The sequence below is a fragment of the Lampris incognitus genome, chromosome 1 (genome assembly GCF_029633865.1).
Source record: "Lampris incognitus isolate fLamInc1 chromosome 1, fLamInc1.hap2, whole genome shotgun sequence".
In the NCBI taxonomy this organism is placed as follows: Eukaryota; Metazoa; Chordata; class Actinopteri; order Lampriformes; family Lampridae; genus Lampris; species Lampris incognitus.
This window is the reverse complement of record NC_079211.1, coordinates 39495730-39516430: the sequence shown is the minus strand read 5'-3', so window position 1 is coordinate 39516430 and position 20701 is coordinate 39495730. Positions and strand designations below refer to the sequence as shown.

At 45.9% G+C, this 20701-nt stretch overlaps 1 protein-coding gene across 1 annotated transcript in view; it reads left to right on the top strand.

The window, feature by feature from the left end:
- Positions 1–20701, top strand: part of ppargc1b (peroxisome proliferator-activated receptor gamma, coactivator 1 beta) — a 111274-nt gene that overhangs the window by 84177 nt on the left and 6396 nt on the right. Inside the window, exons 2-6 of the mRNA XM_056292216.1 lie at positions 1703–1888; positions 6033–6236; positions 15282–15407; positions 16679–17819; positions 19315–19360. Coding sequence (XP_056148191.1) covers positions 1703–1888; positions 6033–6236; positions 15282–15407; positions 16679–17819; positions 19315–19360 — 1703 coding nt within the window. The remainder of the gene's footprint in view (positions 1–1702; positions 1889–6032; positions 6237–15281; positions 15408–16678; positions 17820–19314; positions 19361–20701) is intronic.

The following is a 20701-nucleotide window of genomic DNA, read 5'->3' as shown; positions in this document are numbered from 1 at the left end:
AGAACAAGTGATAATAGAAAACACGTACAGGCCTAAAGCTGGCACTGATGTATGCAGAGGACTTGATTCAAACACTAATATTTCGATATGCAATAAAACCGTTCAAGCAAACAAATTATGAGCACGAGTGCTATATAACAATCAGAAATAGTTCAGGGCAGTTTACTGAATTACAGCAGAAAGAGATCTGGCTGTGACAGAAGCTTTCCACTTTCAAAATTAAAATCAACAGGTCTGTATTTTCATAACTGAGGATCTGGTGGCTTGACATCTGGTGTGTGTGTGTGTGTGTGCACGCACGCACATGCTTGTGTGCACTCTCTCTCCTCTCTGTCTATTTAACCACATTATATCTCTCCTTTATGACTCTATTTCCCTATATACCTCTTACTTCCAACCTCTCTCACTCTCCCACCACCCTTTCTCTCCCTCTGTCTTGCTCTATTGCTCTCTCGCTCTCTCTTTCTTGCTCTATCACTCTGTCTCTGTCTTGCTCTATTGCTGTCTCTCTCTCGTTCTCTGTCTTGCGCTCTCTCTCTCTCTCTCGCTCCCCCTCTTTTCCACCTCCCCACCCCCCCTCTCTCCCACTTAGAGTTCAGAGACCACAGTAGCTTCCTTTCATACTGAGTCATGTCCTCAAACTTCCTCTTTGTGTTCGCCACGTCTTGATGGTGTGTGTGTGTATGTTGTCCACATGGCCATAACTCTGGCTTGTGACTTTAGGCCACATGTTCCCTATGTCTGACTGGAATGTAACATTGGCTAGCTTATGTCACATGCTAACTATACCAAACATTAGCGGCAACTAGCTAACACTAAGTCTCAGATTTTGCACAGCATGATGGAAGGCCTTATTTTTCACCACATGCTTGATGCACATTAGCACTGCACACCTTTAAATTAGTTCTGCCTCCAAGAAAGTTTTTTTTGGAGCAACTATGTTTTACTTTTGATCCTCCTGTTGAATGTTGCATAGAGATTTTTATTTTTTTCATCACAATTTACTCGTGTGGTACATGAAAGATGCATGAAAGATTCTGGAGGAACACACTTGTAATGACCTAAATAATGCAGGGAATGACGGATACGTTTTCGGGGGGCGCATCTCTAATGGCGCTCACTGTATGTCATCACATTGTGTCTGGCAGATGCCTCTTTAGGTTTCACCATTGAACCTCCGCTAAGATGGAAGTCTCATTATCTGTAATGAGTAGCTGTTGAGAGATGAGGGGCTGTCGGCGAGCGCTACATTTGGCGGAGGCTTTTATCCAAAGTGTCTGATAGCACTGTGAATGCATTCGTGTTTTAGCGAAGTTGGTCTCAGCGGCAACTGAAACCCTAATTCTGATGCTGTTAGTGCCGTACTCTACCCGTTGAACTCCACAGGGATTGGAACCCCAAACTTTGGCAGTTCTTGTGCCATGTTCTAGCTTTTGAGCCGTAGTACATTGATGATGGAAGCCCCCTAGCCATGGGAAGCGTAGTCTTAAGTGGCACTTGACAAGTTGGTAAGAGCTCATTTAGGATGTCTTTAGATGTATCTAGGACTACCTCTGGTATTCGCTTTGCATTTTACTACATGGGTCACACACTGTTTTGGGACATCAAATACCATTCATTGTGGGAATTCGCCTCAGGCTGGTTATTTGACCTTTCCCTAATATGACCTTTCCCCCCCCCCTCTTTCTTTCTCGGCCACCAGTATGGGGAGGAGGAGGTGTGTTCGGACCGTCTGGACACTTACTTCCCCGACATTGACCTCTCCCAGCTTGACGCCAGTGACTTTGACAGCGTCAACTGTCTCAGCGAGCTGCACTGGTGCAACGACCAGCCGACGGACGGTTCACCCGCCTCCATTCACTACAGCACAGCCGACGAGCTCTTTGAGGTGAGGCTTGGCTACTGCTGCACTGAGGGTCTTCTCATCCACAGGGCTAGAGACATACCCATGATAATGTGAACATTAAACACACAGAATTTTCTCATATCGTTTGTTTTCTGTTTTACCTTATTGATCCATCGCAGCTGCAGGACATGCCTGTTTCCCCCCAACTTCCAGATTTTTGTTTTAAGGAAGTAACTGCAGATTTGCATACATTTTTTGAGTGAAAAAACTCATATATATGGCCCAATTTCAATAGAAACACCATTCCTGGGTAAAATATCTGTATATATCTGTATAAATATAATATCCACTTCCCTATGTTAAATCTGCCAACATCACACCCCAAGCTGGTTGAACTCTGCCATAGGCTTGCAGTACCTAATCAGTCAGTGTCCAATTACTTTGTCCACAAACGTGTCATATGCACAAAAACAAAAAACAATGAATTTTACCACCCCCTCCAGTCAGAGAGTCTGATCCCAACCAAGCATTTCCTCCTTCTTGTGTGCATTAATGGGTGATGACAAATGTAAAACAGTTCCTATTGTTGGTTCTTAAAGGGCAGTCACGCCACTGAAAACTCAGAAGTTAAGCTGAAAACTGGCTGCACTTTAGGACCCAACAACAAGCACTGCGCAGTTATTTTCCTTGGTATATGAGTTATATATATATATATCCATCCATTATCCAAACCACTTGTCCTGCTCTCAGGGTCGCGGGGATGCTGGAGCCTATCCCAGCAGTCATTGGTCGGCAGGCGGGGAGACACCCTGGACAGGCCACCAGGCCATCACAGGGCAATATATATATATATATATATATATATATATATATATATATATATATATATATATATATACACACACACACACACATAAATAATCAGACTCAGTATGAAAGCTTGGACTTTTCCAGTTCACTTTTTTACCATTCAATCAGCTGCAAGCAAGCACATGCAATGGTCATTAAGGGGTGAAATACACTTTTACATGCTCTAATGGGATGTGACTGATGAACAGCCAACGAACCATCTATTCAAATGTGGACATGTTTACATGCAATTTTTTTTTCCATTGGAATTTAACGAGAAAGAAATTCCTAGCTGCACAATGCTCCCAAAGCTAAATAAGAATTCCAGCCCTCAGCCTGCAGCATCCGTCAGTCCTACTGAACACAGCGAGGGAATTCCCTGCTTGGTTTCGTTCTTTTTGAAAGCTGACCCTGGAATCAATGATTGGCCATAGGTTTCCAGTCAAAGTGTTGTCTGCTAGCCCCCTTACCAAAGGCTAAATCAATGGTACCCTGAAAAAAAAAACCAACAAGGAGATAAAGGAGAAATGTAGGTCACTTTGCCATGTAACACATTGCTAATTGTGGGAACACCCCCTGATAATATAGTATTGGTAAACAGAAGACAAGCAAGGCATTCCTGCTTTCTTTCGCCGTCCGTGTCTCTACCCCTTTCTGTCTCTATTTCTCTCTCTCTTTCTCCGTTAGTTTGTCTATTCCTTAGGTTTAGTTAACTTGCACATAAAAATGACAAAAGACGGAAAAGGAAAGATATAAACTGGAGTGGTGACTGAAAGAAAACTCACAGGTTTATTAAAAAGAAAAACCCAGCGATGAAAGGAGAAGAAAAATCACTGCAACAAAGTCAGTCACAGGCAAATCTCTTTTTCTCCCCATTTTTTTCTCTCTGACACTATGTCCATCGCTGTCCCCCCCCCCTTTCTCTCCCTCTTGCTTTGTTTCTCTACCGACCCTCAGTAGACGATCCATAAATTTGACGTGCCAGGAGCGTATTACATTCTCTCATATCCTATTGATCAGACCAATACGGCATACCAGACAGTTCCCCTCACAAACCCATAGGAGTGAATGAACTGATACGCAGATGGACGGAGCCCTCTCTTTCTCTCTCTCGCTCTCTCCGTCTCTCTCTCTCTCGCTCTCTCTTTCTGTCTCTGGCCGTGTCTCCTCTCTGTCTTTCTGTATAACTCTCTCTCCTCTTCTGTCCGTTTACGAGACACTTATTTACGGGAGCGTGTTGGATCTAATCCTGTATTATGATTGGTGTGTGTGTGTGTGTGTGTGTGTGTGTGTCTGTGAGAGAAAAGGGGGTAGTAGGGGTAAATTGCATTTGGTTCAAGAGGACTACACCCAGTCACTTTCATCCCCTTACCTCAGGCTGTCGGTTGAAGTTGGGGAAACTGTGGTGTTGTGCCATCATTGATCAGATCATTTCTATTACCCCTGAGATAGCTAGCTAGCTTTCTCAGGGGTAATAGAAATGCTAGCTATCTCAGGGGTGAAAAAACGAGCTGTGCATATGAACCACGATGGGATTTGACACGTTTCACTTCAGTCAGCACTGATTGGTTCACCAGAGAGAATGGGGCAGAACTTCCTTTCTAATGGACCAAGCAGAAAGAAGATCTGCTTGGTCCATCAAAGACAGTATACCAACAGAAGACAGTAACAGACATTTATTTAGCTAGTTAGCAGTGATTGGTCCACCAGAGAGGATAAGGTGGGCCTTCCTCTCTGGTGGACCAACCAGAGAGAAGCATCATAGATAGTCAACTAGAATAAGATAGCAATCTAATGGACAGTGGAAATCTTTGAGGTTGCCATTTTAAGGATGAGAGAACATATGAAACCTCAATCACAACAACAAATTGTGTCTGTGCAAAGCATTGCCTTGTTAAAGGCATAAGATGTTCAAAGACAGAGAGGCATAGACAGACAAGCAGAGAAGCAAGAGGTAAAGGGGGAGAGAGACAGAAATGGAAAAAAAAGTCCAACAGGCTTGAAAGAGCAAATTGCAATGAAACAAAACACCAACCGGGAACCAACAGAGAGAAACAGACAGAGAGGCGTTTTAAGAGTAAAGTGTTTAGCATTTGGGAAAGATGGAGTTGGATGATAAAAGAGACAGAGAGGATGAATGAACCTCAGCAGCCTCCCCCAGGCGGGCTTTGCTATCACCTCTCTACCAGACCCACTGCTCTCAGCAAGATGCCAGCTATTTACCAATAAACAACTCCCGTTAAGTGGAAGGAGAGACATCCGTGCTGAAACAGTTTTAGTGCTCTATTCTCATCGTACTTTGCTCACTCTGTTACGCCAAGCCATTCACCTCCATTTTTACCCGCAGCGAAGTACGACGAGTTCAACAGTTGAACAAGCTCCAACTCCTAATCCATAAATAATGAGGAGGCTCGGGATGAGAGGCACCACACTCAGACCGTATTCCCCGACTTTAAAATGAACATGTAAGAGAGGAGGGAAGAATAAGGAGACAGGTAGAATCTATTTTATTTTTCTTTTTAGTTAGGTAAGAATTAGGAATGCAGGTTTATCAGAGTGAGGAGAGGAGGAAGGTGTTACAGAGGGTTCGACCAACAACGCCAGAGTAATGCAGACCCTCCAATGGACTGAAGCAACACACGGAACAGTCATTTACAAGGCGTACAACTGTCAGGATGCAGTTATTTACACACAGCTATAAACAACATAGATCACATTCACTCACAGATGATAGCGCTTTTTTCCCCCTCCAGTTATGCAATTTACATCAATGGTAGGGTGGGGTCGGTGATATACACACAGTCTAGCAAAAACATGAATGACCCATGTGCAAAATACAAAAGCTCAAAAAAGCTCTCAATCTTGGGATGATTCTTATGGTTTTACTCTTCAGCTTCTTTTCCATAAAATATGTCCCGAGTTCATTTCGTTCTTGTTGCATTTCACTATTACCTTTTCATAAATGAATCTGTTGACTCAATAGATACATATAATATAGCTGCTATATTCATGAAACATAGTGAACATATACCAAATCCATGTAATGTCCCCTGTTCAATCCACTTGGCAAAGACAAGATGGAGTTGAACGGAAGAAACAGGAAAGAACGAGCTTAACCCTGAAGACAATTGAAACAGAGTAATAACCTGGAGAAGTCCTAATAAATGGTACACTGAGCATTTTCTTATGTGTCTGCCATTCATCTATCTGCCTTTGACACAGAAGCGGCTCATGATATGTTGTGCCTGTGCATTTGGGTGGATTCTGAGGGGAAACTGCAGTGCCTTCAGTCAGCATACTGACTCACGTGACTCCTGTGTGTTTTCCCACACTGCAGATAGAAGAGGAGAATGCGGCTCTGCTCGCTGCCCTAACTGACAGTCTAGACGGCATGGTGGATGCTGAGGTGGGCGGACTCTCAGTCTTCCCCACCCTGGAGGAGGAGGAGCCCGACCAGGAAGAAGAAGACGATGAGGATCTTCCTCTAAACACAGGAGACTTCAGCCAATCTCTGGGGTCAGAGACAGAGGACCTGTCTCTGGTAAGAACATTTCTTTACATCCTGTGTGAGTGTGAGGTCCAATGCCATTGTCTCCCCAAAGGCCTAAACCCTGAACATTCATGGACTTCACTGACGTCACTCGTTGAGCGCCTGAGTGTGAAAGGCTGCAAAGGGCTCGAAATGATATAAATAGGAATGAGACAGCACTTTGCGACATATTAGTACGTTACCTCGACTATGCCAAAACGTGTTTCATACTATTGTGGGTTTGGGACTTTTTATTTTAAGTTTCTTTATTTTATTCACACCCAAGGCACTTAAGTTAAGGGACCGACTTCTGATTTGAATATCTTCCAGGCTCAATTTATTCGTTTTTGTCAAAACAGCATCACTGAGCAAAAATGAAAAGAGATGGCTGATGAATAAACAAGGTGTGTAATGTAGCATATGCTTGCATTCCTCTGATTGCATGTGTTTTTTATGTACCATCTTAAATCCTTGTTAATGTAGGGGTTTTTAGCAAATGTAGGCATACCAGCGTGCCCAGTATGCCAGGCTGAACTCCCATGTGTCCTTCCAAGCTTGTTTGTGTACCTTTTTGTTAATGTTTCTGGGCTTCCCCTCGTGCACGTCGTGCATGTGACAGTTTGACAGTGGGACTGTCATAAAACCTTCATGGATTTAGCGGGAACGTGCCTCAAAGTCCATGAGTGTGGACATTGATATTTGGCCTGAATGTAGAGGAGCTGGTCACATGATGAAGTCACTTCCTCCTGACATCCTTCCTGTTCGATGAGAATGGGGAATGTGGAAGGACACTCATGACAATGGGAGATTTGACCTGAGTGACTGCGATGCAGGGGTAATTTTGGTGCCTGAATACCATAAAGCACAGTGCTGGAAATGTATTCATTCTAGACATGAAGACCAAAGTGGGGAGAGTAAAACTTTGATGAAGACATGCATACCTGGTGTCATTTATTTAATGTACAGAATGAAGTGCATGGAAAGAAAATAATCTAGTTAAACTGTGGCTTATTTTGTTGAAGCCTCCTGAAATTTTCTTGAAGGAAAAAACACAACAAAAAAAACAAAAAACAGATCAACTGGGCCCCACTTTGGAAACCAATGTGCCGACTTACGTAGCAGTGGTATTGATAGTTCCTGGGCTGTGGGGTGTCATGTGTCTGCACGGTTTCTCTCCAATTCAGCGCTACACCAGCTGATTTCACCAGTATCACTGGATGAAGGTGCGTTATTGGAATTAGCTGGTGTGGTGTCAGGGTGTAATGAAAATCTGCATACACATGAGCCATGTGTATGCAGATTACTTACTGTTGTAACAGATTGGAACTTTCTCATTTTAAGGCTTCTCATCTATGACACTTTCATTACTTTAATCTCTTTTTTTTTTGCCTTGGTCAAAAGTCTCATTATACAGCTAAAAAAAAAAAATACTGCCTGTCGGGGCCTCAAAGCCTTCTTACGCACAAGCCTTAAGAGTTATCATTCCCTCCTCCCTTTTTTTTTTTTTACTTTTCCCCTGTTTTCTGCCTGTCTTAATCTGTGTCGCATTGGCTGACCTTGATGTTCTTCTTGTTAGCCTGCTAGGTTCAAAGTCTGCCTTTAGTGCTGCTAGCTGAAAGTTCAGAGGGAGGCGCTGAGGCACAGAGTAACCTTTCATCCACTCCCCTCCCGTCCCGTGTGTGTGTGTGTGTGTGTGTGTGTGTGTGTGTGTGTGTGTGTGTGTGTCTCACATGCATGTGAGTGTTTGTTTCTGTGCCGTTCCACCACATGCTTGTATCCGTGCATTGCCCCCTGCCCCCCCCACAATACTCCCCTTTTTCACACAGTTCTGCGGGATGCCTCGTTCTCCCCTACCCCCTGACCCCTAAATACTTCCCCGAAACACACTTCTAGGAAAAAGGCTGTTTTTCCCCCTTTCTCGCTCCACTGTTTGACTGTCTCAGCCTCATGCCTCGGCACCTGAGCACAACACCAAAATAATCTGTATCTCCCCAGGAACATTGTGCACTATCCTGTTACATTGAACAGTGTGCTCTTTTTTAACCTCAGTGCTTTTCCACTCGCACAAGAATGCAGGCCGGCAATCAGCTGGGGAGCTTAATTGAAGTAGGAAGTTATTTCGGTGTGATAGTCTATGTATGATTACTGTTGTAATGGGTCGTTATTTCGCTTGTCAACATAAATCAAGTGCACTTCCTAATTTGCTGTTGTAGATTTCAAAGAGCCACACAGCAAACTCGCTTTTCTTTCCTCCTTTCTCTCACCCTTACTTTGTTTTCCCCCACACTTTATTTAGCGCCAGCCTACAAAGGTACTATTGTGTAGCTGGCATGAATGATGCTGGAAGGCCAAGTACCTACAGCGTAAATATCAGCTGAGCTGCACTCGGCCTTCTCGGATATGACCCAGCGCACGTTGTCGTGCCGTTAAGCAGTTCTGCTGCTGAAGTCAGTCAACGTATATTCCAAATATGAAACCCGGATGTTGAGACGGCACTACCTATGGCAACAGAGGTGGTTTGGGGTGTAGAGGACGAAAGCCAATAGACCAGCTTTAGTGACAGCGCGGTTCTGTTGGAGGTCCGCACCACGACAGGACGGGGCGGGAATTAGAGTCTGTAGAGAAAAGTAATCAGGGGGAAGGGGCATTCCTACCAAATTGGTGGAAATGATAGTGACTTTGATGACTGCAGATTGGCTTGGTGCAAGGATGGGAAACCGAAGCCAAAAGAAAAATGCTTTTGCCAGACAATGGGAAGCTGTGTTCCGTGTACAATATGCTGGTATGGCGATGGCAAAGGAAACGAACCAACAACAACAACAATAGAGGGAAACAGAAATGGTTTTGTAGAGTGCGTTGTTTGGAGAGTCCCTAACGCCACACGGCATTGTTTCAGTCACAAGCCGTTGGTGGTGAGGCATTTCACTATTTCACTATTCAAAACATCCTAATCGTTGCCCTGTCATGGTTTTGACTTTGGGAACCTACTCGACGGGCTATCAGTCAAATCATGCCACGATGACGGTGATCAGTTAAGGTGCATCAGTTACGACAAGCGTTAGGCTCGGTTAGTTACAAGCTAACCACACAAACACACTGGAAACCACAATGCACGTTTACATTTTATACTTCACACACGCTGCTGTAGGAAATTGAGCATGACTTCACAGATCTCCTTTATCCTGCATACATAATGTGTAAAATAGAGTCGTATTGATCCTGCAGCCACAGCCTCTGTAAAAGCACTAGTTTGATAATGCCGCATGCATCTGTTATAGTACTGGACATCTGCAGTCAGTGTTGGAGCCCCCCTTCTTGCGTTTATCATTTACGTCGTCTGCATTAGTACAGCGTCCACAGTGACGCAAATTGGTGAGACCCACCGTCACACTACCTGCATTTATGCTGCAGAGGTGTTGTAGGATTAGACGTGGTCGAAGTCCACCCCCCCCCCAATGCATTAGTAATGCATTTAACCTGCATTACCTTGCCGGTGCCACTGCTGCATTGGCCTATTTTTCCTAGAAGGCTGTAAATTAGGACTTTATGAGCCTTTTATAACTTAAAACATCTGTTGGGTCCGTCGTTTCTCCCGTCCTTCCAGTGGCTTCCACAACAATAACATTTAATATTCCCCAAATGCTTCCTCTCCAGGTTGTAGAAATGGTGTGGTACATGCAGCCGAAAGTAAAGGGTACAGGGTTGGTAGTAGTATAGGGTTTTGACAATTAGAATTAGTTTGTTTGTAAAGTGCAATAAATGAAACGTGATTTCGTGTTGGTGTGATTCATGCAGGAGCATAATTCACCCAGTGGTGTAAATAGATCCTACTGGATGTGGCCAAGGGACAGCAGAACCCCACATACAGTATAAGGGGGATGGTCCAACAGACATAAGCCCATACACACAATTCCCAATATATCCATTCAACTCTAGCATACAGGCAGGCAGCGAAGCATTTGAAACAAAAATAAGGTCTTAACACAAGATACCAGCTCTGTGTGTCACATCTCACATTCCCACCAGTGGAGCGGGTCAGTGTCACATGACTGTCACTCTTGCCTGTCTGGTCCCATCTGTTCTGCTTGACTGGAGGCTGGGGGGCTCCCTCTACTGGTGTGACCCTGTACCGCAGCTGACCTTGCCGACCCGCGGTGCCCCTGGCCCCATGTGCTTGAGAGTGCATGGGTATTTGCATGCGTATCCCCCTTCATTCATGTGTGCATTCCCCTATTCATGTGTGTTTGTGTTTGTGAGTGGATTTCCATTCGTGTGTGGGCCTCACTGCATGTTTGTGTTTGTATCATGTATATGGTTGTGTTAGCGCTATTCATGTGTGCCCCTTGGTATATGTGTGTTTGATTTTACATGCTTCTTTCATGTGTGTTTGTCCCTCTCTTTATGTCTATGTGTGCTTGTTAACTACAATTCAAGCATGTGCATGCCCCTCCAACTACATGTGACTATCTGTGTGTGTGTGTGTGTGTGTGTGTGTGTGTGTGTGTGTGTGTGTGTGTGTTTATTTGATTTTACATGCTTATTTCATGTGTGTGTTTGTCCCTCTCTTTATGTCTATGTGTGCTTGTTAACTACAATTCAAACATGTGCATGCCCCTCCAACTGCATGTGACTGTGTGTGTGTGTGCACGCCTGTGCACTTGTCCCTTGATTCATGCATGTCAGTTCCTCTGCAAAACAAGGCCTCCATTGAGGCAGCCAGCAGAGCTATGGACCGGGTCCAGAGTAGAGTAGAGTAGAGCAATAGCGTAGTCTTTCATGCCACGTATCCCTCTCTGCCCATCCGGCCGTTGCCAGAGCACTTTCAGCGCCACGCACAGACGCAGACCTTCAGTGGGCTCTTCACTTTTCTCAGTGGACACTCACGTAGGAGCGTCAATAGCACAGCGAGCCAATTTGGCTTGCCCGCAAAAGGCGGCTGTAACCCCATTAGCGATGCTGGTGATCCTCCTATTCAGCCACTTGACCGAGATACTACTCTGTGTATGCCCACCATAAACAACCTTGCCCAACCTCACCTGACCCACCCTCTGTAGTGAAGTAAATTTTTGTTTACTTAGTTTTAATCACTTAAAGCACTGAGCTGACACTCTTGTCCAAAGCCACCTAAAAGTGAAAGGTTGACAGGGTGGACAGCTGCTTTCATCAGATGTGTTAGTCTCCGCCGTCTCCGAGCAGCTATTTCCCCACCTGCAGTACGAGCAGTCGTCCAGATCTTTAATCACTTATATCCATTCATTCATTCTATCAGTCTGTTCATTCTATTCAGTCCTTCCTCACAGTGACTGGGCAAAATGCAGGGAGATGCCCTGGACAGATCACCAGTCCATTATGGGGACCACACACACACACACACACACACACACAACACACGCACACAGACACACACAGGCAGGCAAGCCCTTAAACATCATTCATTCCTATTGGTAGTTTAGAGTATCACCTAACAGTCATGTCTTCGGACTGAACGGAAGAACCTTTTACACGCACAATGAGAATACTTAGAAGCCACACAGAAGGGCTGGGACCAAATCCAGGACCCTTGGGCTGAAATGCAACCGTGAAAGCTGCTGAACCACTCTGCAGCCCCATTCGAAACAAAAATGAAACAAAACAAAACAGGACTCCTGGTGAACACTTAATCGGGGTAAAAATGGTGTGCTTATATATCCCACTCCTCCGGTCCTCGTGCCTCATGTCACATCTGCATCCTCTACCTCACCTTCTCCTGGGCCGTGCGGAGCGAACGCTTCACGGCTTAGGGCGGATTTTAGCTCTAAGCTGATTTATATCGGCTGATAGCCCTGTCATGAAACCAGGTGCTGGAATGAATGGATGAATGGGTGAAAAAAAAAAGAATGAATAAAGGGGAGAGACAGAGTAGAGACAGTGTTAATATCCGTCTGAAAGGTAATGCCTAGGCGGGGATTGGAGATGGAGCTGGCTTGCAGTAGGGCTGGGCGATATGGCCTATAGCTAATATTGTGATATTTTTTTTAAATGTATTGCGATACACGATACATCGATATTTTGAAATCCCCTTTAAAGCACTTCTTAAACGCTCAACTTAACCCTTTCATGCATACAATCACACCAGTATGATGAGTCTAGCCGTCCCTGCAACATACACTCACTGGCCACTTTATTAGGTACACCTTGCTAGTACCGGGTTGGACCCCCTTTTGCCTTCAGAACTGCCTTAATCCTTCGTGGCATAGATTCAACAAGGTACTGGAAACATTCCTCAGAGAGTTTGGTCCATATTGACATGATAGCATCACGCAGTTGCTGCAGATTTGTCGGCTGCACATCCATGATGCGAATCTCCCGGTCCACCACATCCCAAAGGTGCACTATTGGATTGAGATCTGGTGACTGTGGAGGCCATTTGAGTACAGTGAACTCATTGTCATGTTCAAGAAACCAGTCTGAGATGATTCGAGCTTTATGACATGGCGCGTCATCCTGCTGGAAGTAGCCATCGAAGATGGGAACACTGTGGTCATAAAGGGATGGACATGGTCAGCAACAATACTCAGGTAGGCTGTGGCGTTGACACGATGCTCAATTGATACTAAGGGGCCCAAAGTGTGCCAAGAAAATATCCCCCACACCATTACACCACCACCACCAGCCTGAACTGTTGATACAAGGCAGGATGGATCCATGCTTTCATCTTGTTGACGCCAAATTCTGACCCTACCATCCGAATGTCGCAGCAGAAATCGAGACTCATCAGACCAGGCAACGTTTTTCCAATCTTCTGTTGTCCAATTTTGGTGAGCCTGTGCGAATTGTAGCCTCAGTTTCCTGTTCTTAGCTGACAGGAGTGGCACCCGGTGTGGTCTTCTGCTGCTGTAGCCCATCTGCCTCAAGGTTCGACGTGTTGTGTGTTCAGAGATGCTCTTCTGCATACCTCGGTTGTAATGAGTGGTTATTTGATTTACTGTTGCCTTTCTATCAGCTCGAACCAGTCTGGCCAGTCTCCTCTGACCTCTGGCATCAACAAGGCATTTTCGCCCACAGAACTGCCGCTCACTGGATATTTTCTCTTTTTCGGACCATTCTCTGTAAACCCTAGAGAACCCTGAAAATCCCAGTAGATCAGCAGTTTCTGAAATACTCAGACGAGCCCGTCTGGCACCAACAACCATGCCACATTCAAAGTCACTTAAATCACCTTTCTTCCCCATTCTGATGCTCGGTTTGAACTGCAGCAGATCGTCTTGACCATGTCTACATGCCTAAATGCATTGAGTTGCTGCCATGTGATTGGCTGATTAGAAATTTGCGTTAACCAGCAGTTGGACGGGTGTGCCTAATAAAGTGGCCGGTGAGTGTATGTCTGCATTAAAACATTCTTGTTCATATTCATTAGTGGTTTCTATTGGAACAACTTTAAACTCCCATGCAGAAAGGGTGAAATCTCAGCTGAATTAAATTTAACAAGAATATGTATTCGTTTTGTAGTGGGTGGCATTTCAGAAGGTGAAACGAAGTTGTGGTACTGCTACCTTTTGTGGCAATGGTTTTGCTGAATATTTTACAGATAATCGTTGTTTGTTCAACATCTTCCGTTCGATACCCAAACTACTACCCGACGACGGATCCAGTGCTGTTTCTTTTTGGAACCAGTTCATCTGCCTCCATCTTTTATTACCGTTTCTGAACTCAAATTGTATAAACTCACTTAGGCGCTTCACCTCTTTTGCTCTCTCCAGACTCTTTCCCTGTTCCCTCCAGATACAAAAACACACGCCTCACCTATTACATACGTCACACACACTCGCCCAGGAGAGTGGTGTGGATGGGAGGTAGAGTGTGTGCGACGTATGAGAGTTTTTCTCTTTTCGTATCCGCGAGGCGTTATTTTTTTCCCAGCCGCACTCTGGTGGGAAGACCTACCCCTACTCTGTCTCTGATTGGCTCACTCTTTTAACACCACCCTAACCCTAACTTTATCATCATCATCATCATCATCGGCGGTCACTCAGGGTCGAGTATGACCGTCCTCCCTCTGGGTCTTCAGGTGGGCATAGAGGCCGATCCTGGAGCTGCATAATGGGAGGACGCCTGCGCGTGACAGCTTTTCATGTGGAGAGGCTGATGCGCCTGCAGCCACCACACGGTCCTTATCAGGGAGCGGCGAGAGTCCAATGCCATGGAAAACCAAGATGATTGGGGACCACCCTCTGTTGCAGCCTTCATCCACCTTCACTGCCACTGTAACCTGGAGACATTTTCCGTCAGTTCTACCATTGAGGTCTTTGTTGGATCGCACTTCATCTGGAACCTCCCCCTTGACTTATCCACCTTGGGTGACCCTACCAGGAGCCAAGCTCTGGACAGCATAGCTCTTGGGAGCATTGGTACAAGCAAGCTTTTCCACCATGGCAAGGTGACGATCCAGGAGAAGAACCGTAACCTTAACCAACCGAACCAATGGAGGAAACAAGTACTAGCCAATCAGATGCAGAGTAGGGCGGGTCTTCACAAAATGTAAGTGGGGAAAAAAATAAGGCATCCGTGAGAGAGAGAGAAATATAAGAGAGAGCGAGACAAGCGAAATATCAAAGTGGGTCTCATGCTGGCGGCTTAAAAAATTACGTGAGAATTTGTTCTAGATATTCGCAATATAGTCATTTATATATTCGATATATCGCCCACCCCTAACTTGCAGTTTCCCCTCAGTGCCCTGGGCCCTGTGTCCATGTGCAGTGCGGAGAAATTAGGGATGAGTGGAGGATAGATATGGTTGCAGCACTCTACCTCCAACACACACACACACACACACACACACACACACACACACACACACACACACACGCATATGCAAAAATATATTCACATACACAGCCACGTGAACACAAAGGCACACAGTCAGGACTCCATGTATTCAAATCACTTAATTTTCCATTCAGGCCGTATATTGTTAATATACGGCCTGAATGGAAATTGTTCTCACCAACACATTGCAAAATACAACCTGCTTGCCTGACTTCTGTGACCTCTTTGACCCTCCCACCTGCCCTCTTTCAGTTGAAGAAGCTGCTGCTGACGCCTCCCAACGTGCCCATGGGCATCGACACGCACAAAGACGGCAGCCACGGCCATCGCCATAGCAACAGGAGCCTCCACCTGAAGCCGATCAGGCCTTTGGTCAAGGTGAGGGAAGAGCCGGTGTGGAAACGTTCTCCATGAACGCTCTTAATTAACGGATTTCATTCAACTCAAGGCATGAGCGGGCTTGTTTTGTTTAAATACCAGTTGCGGGTAATTTTAAGTTCCCTGTTTAAGCATTTAATCTGCATCTACTCTGCAGACAGTTCTCGAATACAGCGAAGTAGAAACTGTCTCTCAACATGCTCAGGTCGGCCTGAACATGCCTTAACCCCCCCCCCCCCAAAAAAGGGGGGTGGGTAGACAAATTAGATTTTTTCCGAGACGCTTCCTCTTCGGGGACGGAGCCAAGGTGTGAAAGCAATACAACAGTAGCCTTTTTTTTTGTTACAGATGGTGAAATTCTACTTTTGGCACAGGGAAGCTGTTCATTTGCTTGCATTTCCTCAGCAGCCACCCATGACAAATGCTGCATTCGGTGGTGAGGGGATAGCTGCGATGGCTACAGCTGCTGTATGACTTAGCAGCAACTGCGTGGCCTTAAAGTGGTCATTGATTAGTACAGTGGTAATTTATCTTGTACCTCTATGAAGCACATTGCACATTCATAGAGTGCAGTGTCCTGGCCAAAACATGCAGGGTGGATACCACAGAATGCAGGGATAGGGAAGGCTAAGCCTGCTCCCGTCACTTCCACTCCCAAGCCTGCATCTGCTTGGTCTATGTCACATGACGTGTGTTTTGATGAGAGAATATGTATGTCAGTATGCACGTGTCGTGTGTGTGTGTGTGTGTGTGTGTGTGTGTGTGTGTGTGTGTGTGTGTGGTATGCATCTGCGGGTATGCAGCAACTTCAGAGAGTTTTAAAGGCTTTGTGGTGGCAGATGGCATGAGACTCATCTGACCGGGCAAGAGAGCAGCAGTGAATAATAGTGTGTGTATCGCTCTCTCTCTCTCACTCTCTCTCTGTCTCTCTCTCTATCTCTCTGAACTGAATTATAGCTGATAGCTGGTATGACTAAAACAAAAAACAAAAAATCACCGACTTTCCCCCTTCTGCTGAACAACGATATTTTAGGTTCAGAGTAGACCTCCAAATTAAGAATGGTTCCCAATCAAAGTCATTGATAGAGCAGAAAACATAGCATAGAGCAGAAAACATAGCAAACACAGGCAACATTTGACAAGCGTTTGGTTGGTGGCTGATAGTAAAATTTCACATATTTTGCTGCTAACATTGCATGCCGAATCTTCAAGAGACTGTTAAATGTTCTCTCGTTTTTTGTTCCTGTGTGCCTGTGTGATTGCACCCTTAGAGTGACATCCCTCAGGAGCGAAAGCCACGAGCGGTGCGTCCTATAGGCCGCCTGTGCACCGAGCTCCACCGGCATCTCACCACCGCCCAGGACACAGAGGACAACGGCGTCCCCGACACAGAGGAGGACGAAGAAGAAGATGAGGAGGAAGACGACAGTGAATCAGAGGAGGAGGAGGAGGAGGAAGGGGAAGAGGAGGAGGAGGAGGAAGAGTCTTCCAGCAGTGAGGGGGAGAGTGCAGGGGCCATGGCCCCTGCAGAGCCAGCCGAACCTCAGTTCAGCTCGGAGAAAGAACTCCACTCTGTGGTTGAGCTCATCAGGTACATGCACACCTACTGTCTACCCACGCGCAAGCAGCAAAGCTGGGAGCGCAAGGAACGCGAGCTCCTTGGCTTGACGCGCAACAGGGCCAAGCAGGAGGCCCCCCGCCCAGCCGCACAGAACTCTCACAGCAAGGTTATCCTGGTCGGTGGCCTGGGGACCAGCGGGGGTGCCGCAGTTGCCGGGGGACTGGCTGGGACAGGCAGCAGCACCCCAAGGAGGCTCCCATTTGCCAGGAGGAGGGAGATGAAAGCCAACTCGTTACTTCGCGAACTTCTGGAGCAGAGCAGCTCCTTTGATGTGAGCAAGCCTTACAGACTGCACAGCCCACCCTATGCCCACTCCCAAAGCCCCCACCGAGCAGCCCCTGCTCCCTCTGCCCTCACTAAGCCGGCCCATGTTGGTCCGCCGAACTCTGCAACCTCCCCGGCCAGCCGGCCAGCCAAGCCAGAACTTGGCGATGACTCATCTCCCTGCTCCCCAGAGAGGAGAACCTTCGGCGCCACTTCCTCCGAAGCACCGCAGAGCCCTGAGGAGATTGTGGATGATGGCGGCTCTTTCTCAGTCCGGCGCTCCCGACGCCTGGCCTCTTTCCCCAGCCGCTTCGCCAAGAGGCTGCGGCCCGGAAGGGCAAGAGGATATGAGGGAAAGGGGGAGGATAAAGAGAGGAGGGTGGAGGAAGGTAGAGCACAGGTCAAAATCCTGCCCACCCAGGCTGGCGGGGGGACCACCACGGAGCCTTTGGCCGGGGAGCTGACCCCGAATGAAGGAGGCCCCAGCCAGGTCATGGCAGAGCCGACCAAGCCCTGCTGTCACAACGGTGAGAAATATGGACAGCAGAGAATCTCATAAACATGCAGAATGAATATATTCACATTTGCTGATTTGACGGCGTCAAAACAGGCACTCAGCACATACCTGTATATTATGTATGCTTACAAACACATGATGACCATTCGGCAGGGAGTTGTCATACAGACAGACACACAGTGCATGTAGCTGTATTTTTTATTTTTGAGTGACTGCGGAAACCCAAGTCAGCACATGCATGTTGTAATTTGGCAAGGAATTTCTCTCTTTCTCACATAGACACACATACAGACCGGAAAACACATACATTAATCATACCCTTAAAGATACAGTTCATATAATCTTTCTCTCATGAGCACCATTGACGCCCAGTAGGAACTGCGACAAAGTTGACAAGTGTTCCCTTAAGCGACGGTGGCCCACAAGTGACAAGGCTAACGCTAATAGGGTCTCACCAGTAGAAATGTCAAGTGAAGCAGAAAGGGTGTTGCAAAACACCGTATGATATTTATAACTTATCACACGTGGCTATGACAGTGCTGCTTAGCGGTCGTAGAGTAGTATAGGCTGCACTACTGTAAAAACCTTCCGGCTGTAAAAGCATAAAGAACAGCCAGCTATACAGTATAGCCGGTCGTTTATATGCTTTTATAGTCGGGAGGATTGTGCTACCTCTCAAAAGCAATAATTGTATTTATTTTTTGTTTGGCGTGGCATACATCATGTTTTGTTTTTTACCAGACACAAAGGCCTTTTGGTTACGTTTTGCGTCGCAAATCTGGTTCCTCCATACTCCATTTTTTTTAAATGTGCAGCAAGATGAGCGTATGGGGACCTGTAGTTTAGTGGAAGGACATTGTATTTCCAAATGGTGGGGTGCCCCCCAGTGGTTTCACAAAATCAAGATTCGGACAGGGTTTGAAAGACCAAAATCTCTTGGCAAAGCTATCGTTTTACAATTGGTATAGACTGACAACTTTACACATACACCCCCCCATGCATGATGGTCATTTTGTGCTACGTTAAAGTCCGAATTTTACTACATACACAAATAATAATATTTTTACATCTTTGAAGGATTACTTAGCTAATGACACACACACACACACACACACACACACACACACACACACACACACACACACACACACACACACACACACAAATAACACATACATTTGGTCTTGTATGCTAGCAGGTAGAGCATGACACAAGCATCAGCTGGGACCTAATTCCACCTGGTGCCACTGAGGCTAAAATCCAATGTATCCTACGCTACTGTGGATAAACTGGATAAAAGCAATCATCACATAAAGCAAATACACATGTGACGTTACAAGAAACAAGATCCAGGAAGTCTTGCTTGATACTTGATATTAGTCCTTAAGTAGTGCAGACAATGATGCTTTAGACTGTCTGTGTATGCTTGTGCTAGAGTGTGTTTGTGTGTGTGTGTGTGTGTGTGTGTGCGTGTTCGTATAATTGATTGTCTCTTCTGATTGTAGAAAAGCGAGCCTGCCTTTGCCTGCCACTGAATCCCAAGTCTGCAGGGTAAGCACCTCTTTGGAGAGTAGTTGTGCTATAAAATACACCTTATAAAACGATAACGTCACTTTGACAAACAAATATGAGCGACAGTATGTTCACTGCAATAGATTACCTATCTCACATTCATTCTGTACTGAAACGAATGGAAACCAGTGGCTGCCTGGAATGTAGGAAAAACGTATTCAAAACTCTAAAAAAACTGGGGCATCCAGGTGGCGTGGCAGTCTATTCTGTTGCTACCAACACGGGGATCACCGGATCGAATCCCCGTGTTACCTCCGGCTTGGTTGGGTGTCCCTACAGACACAGTTGGCCGTGTCTGTGGGTGGGAAGCCGGATGTGGATGTGTCCTAGTTGCTGCACTAGCACCTCCTCTGGTCAGTTGGGGCACTTGTTTTGGGGGGAGGGGGAACTGGGGGGAATCGTGTGATCCTCCCACGCGCTATGTCCCACTGGTGAAACTCCTCACTGTCAGGTGAAATGAAGCAGCTGGCGACTCCACATGTATTGGAGGAAGCATGTGGTAGTCTGTAGCCCTCCCCGGAGAGGCAGAGGGGTTGGAGCAGCAACCGGGACGGCTCTGAAGAGTGGGGTAATTGACTGGATACAATTGGGGAGAAAAAGGGGGGGGGGATCCAAAAAAAACAATACTCTAAAAAAAACAGCATGCTTTGGAAAATAGTTAGCAAAAATGTAAAGTTTTATTTGATTTGTAAAACATAAAAACATCGGTATGGCCTTTTTAAAAAATGAACAAAAGTCAAGATCTATTTTATTTTACATACACTATGAAGTCAGCCAGTACCAGTGCTGTGTCAAGTACGAATCTGTAAGGTGTTGTTACATGCAGAACTTATAAAAAAAAAAGAAGAAAAAAAGATAAACCTGAGACTGTCTCAGCCATCTAACTCCCAATTTTGTATGAAAGTGGACCCTTGGCTAGCTTAGCAAGCCTCCATTCTGTGCCAGTCAAAGTGTCTGCCTTCTCTGCCATTACTCTTCCAAATGACTCCGCCAGCCCAACCCCACCCGCGGGGACCCGTCACAAAGCCCAGCGGTTCAACTTTACAAACCCCTGGCCTCAGTGCATCCTCCAAATGAATCTGTCTTGTCAAGTGCTTGCAAAAAAAAAAAGTTTTCCTTTTATTTTTCATTATTTAATTTTGTTCCCTTCTCCTTTGTTGGAGGTAAGTAATATCCCCCAAAGCCAATCCGCGTGGCACCACTCCCGCCTTCCGTGGCAGCTACAAGAAAGAACAGACAGCCAGAAATAGAACGGAGGGGAAAAATAGAGGAGAGGACAGTTGGGTACATATGGTCACTGTGATAAGAGACAAGGGATGG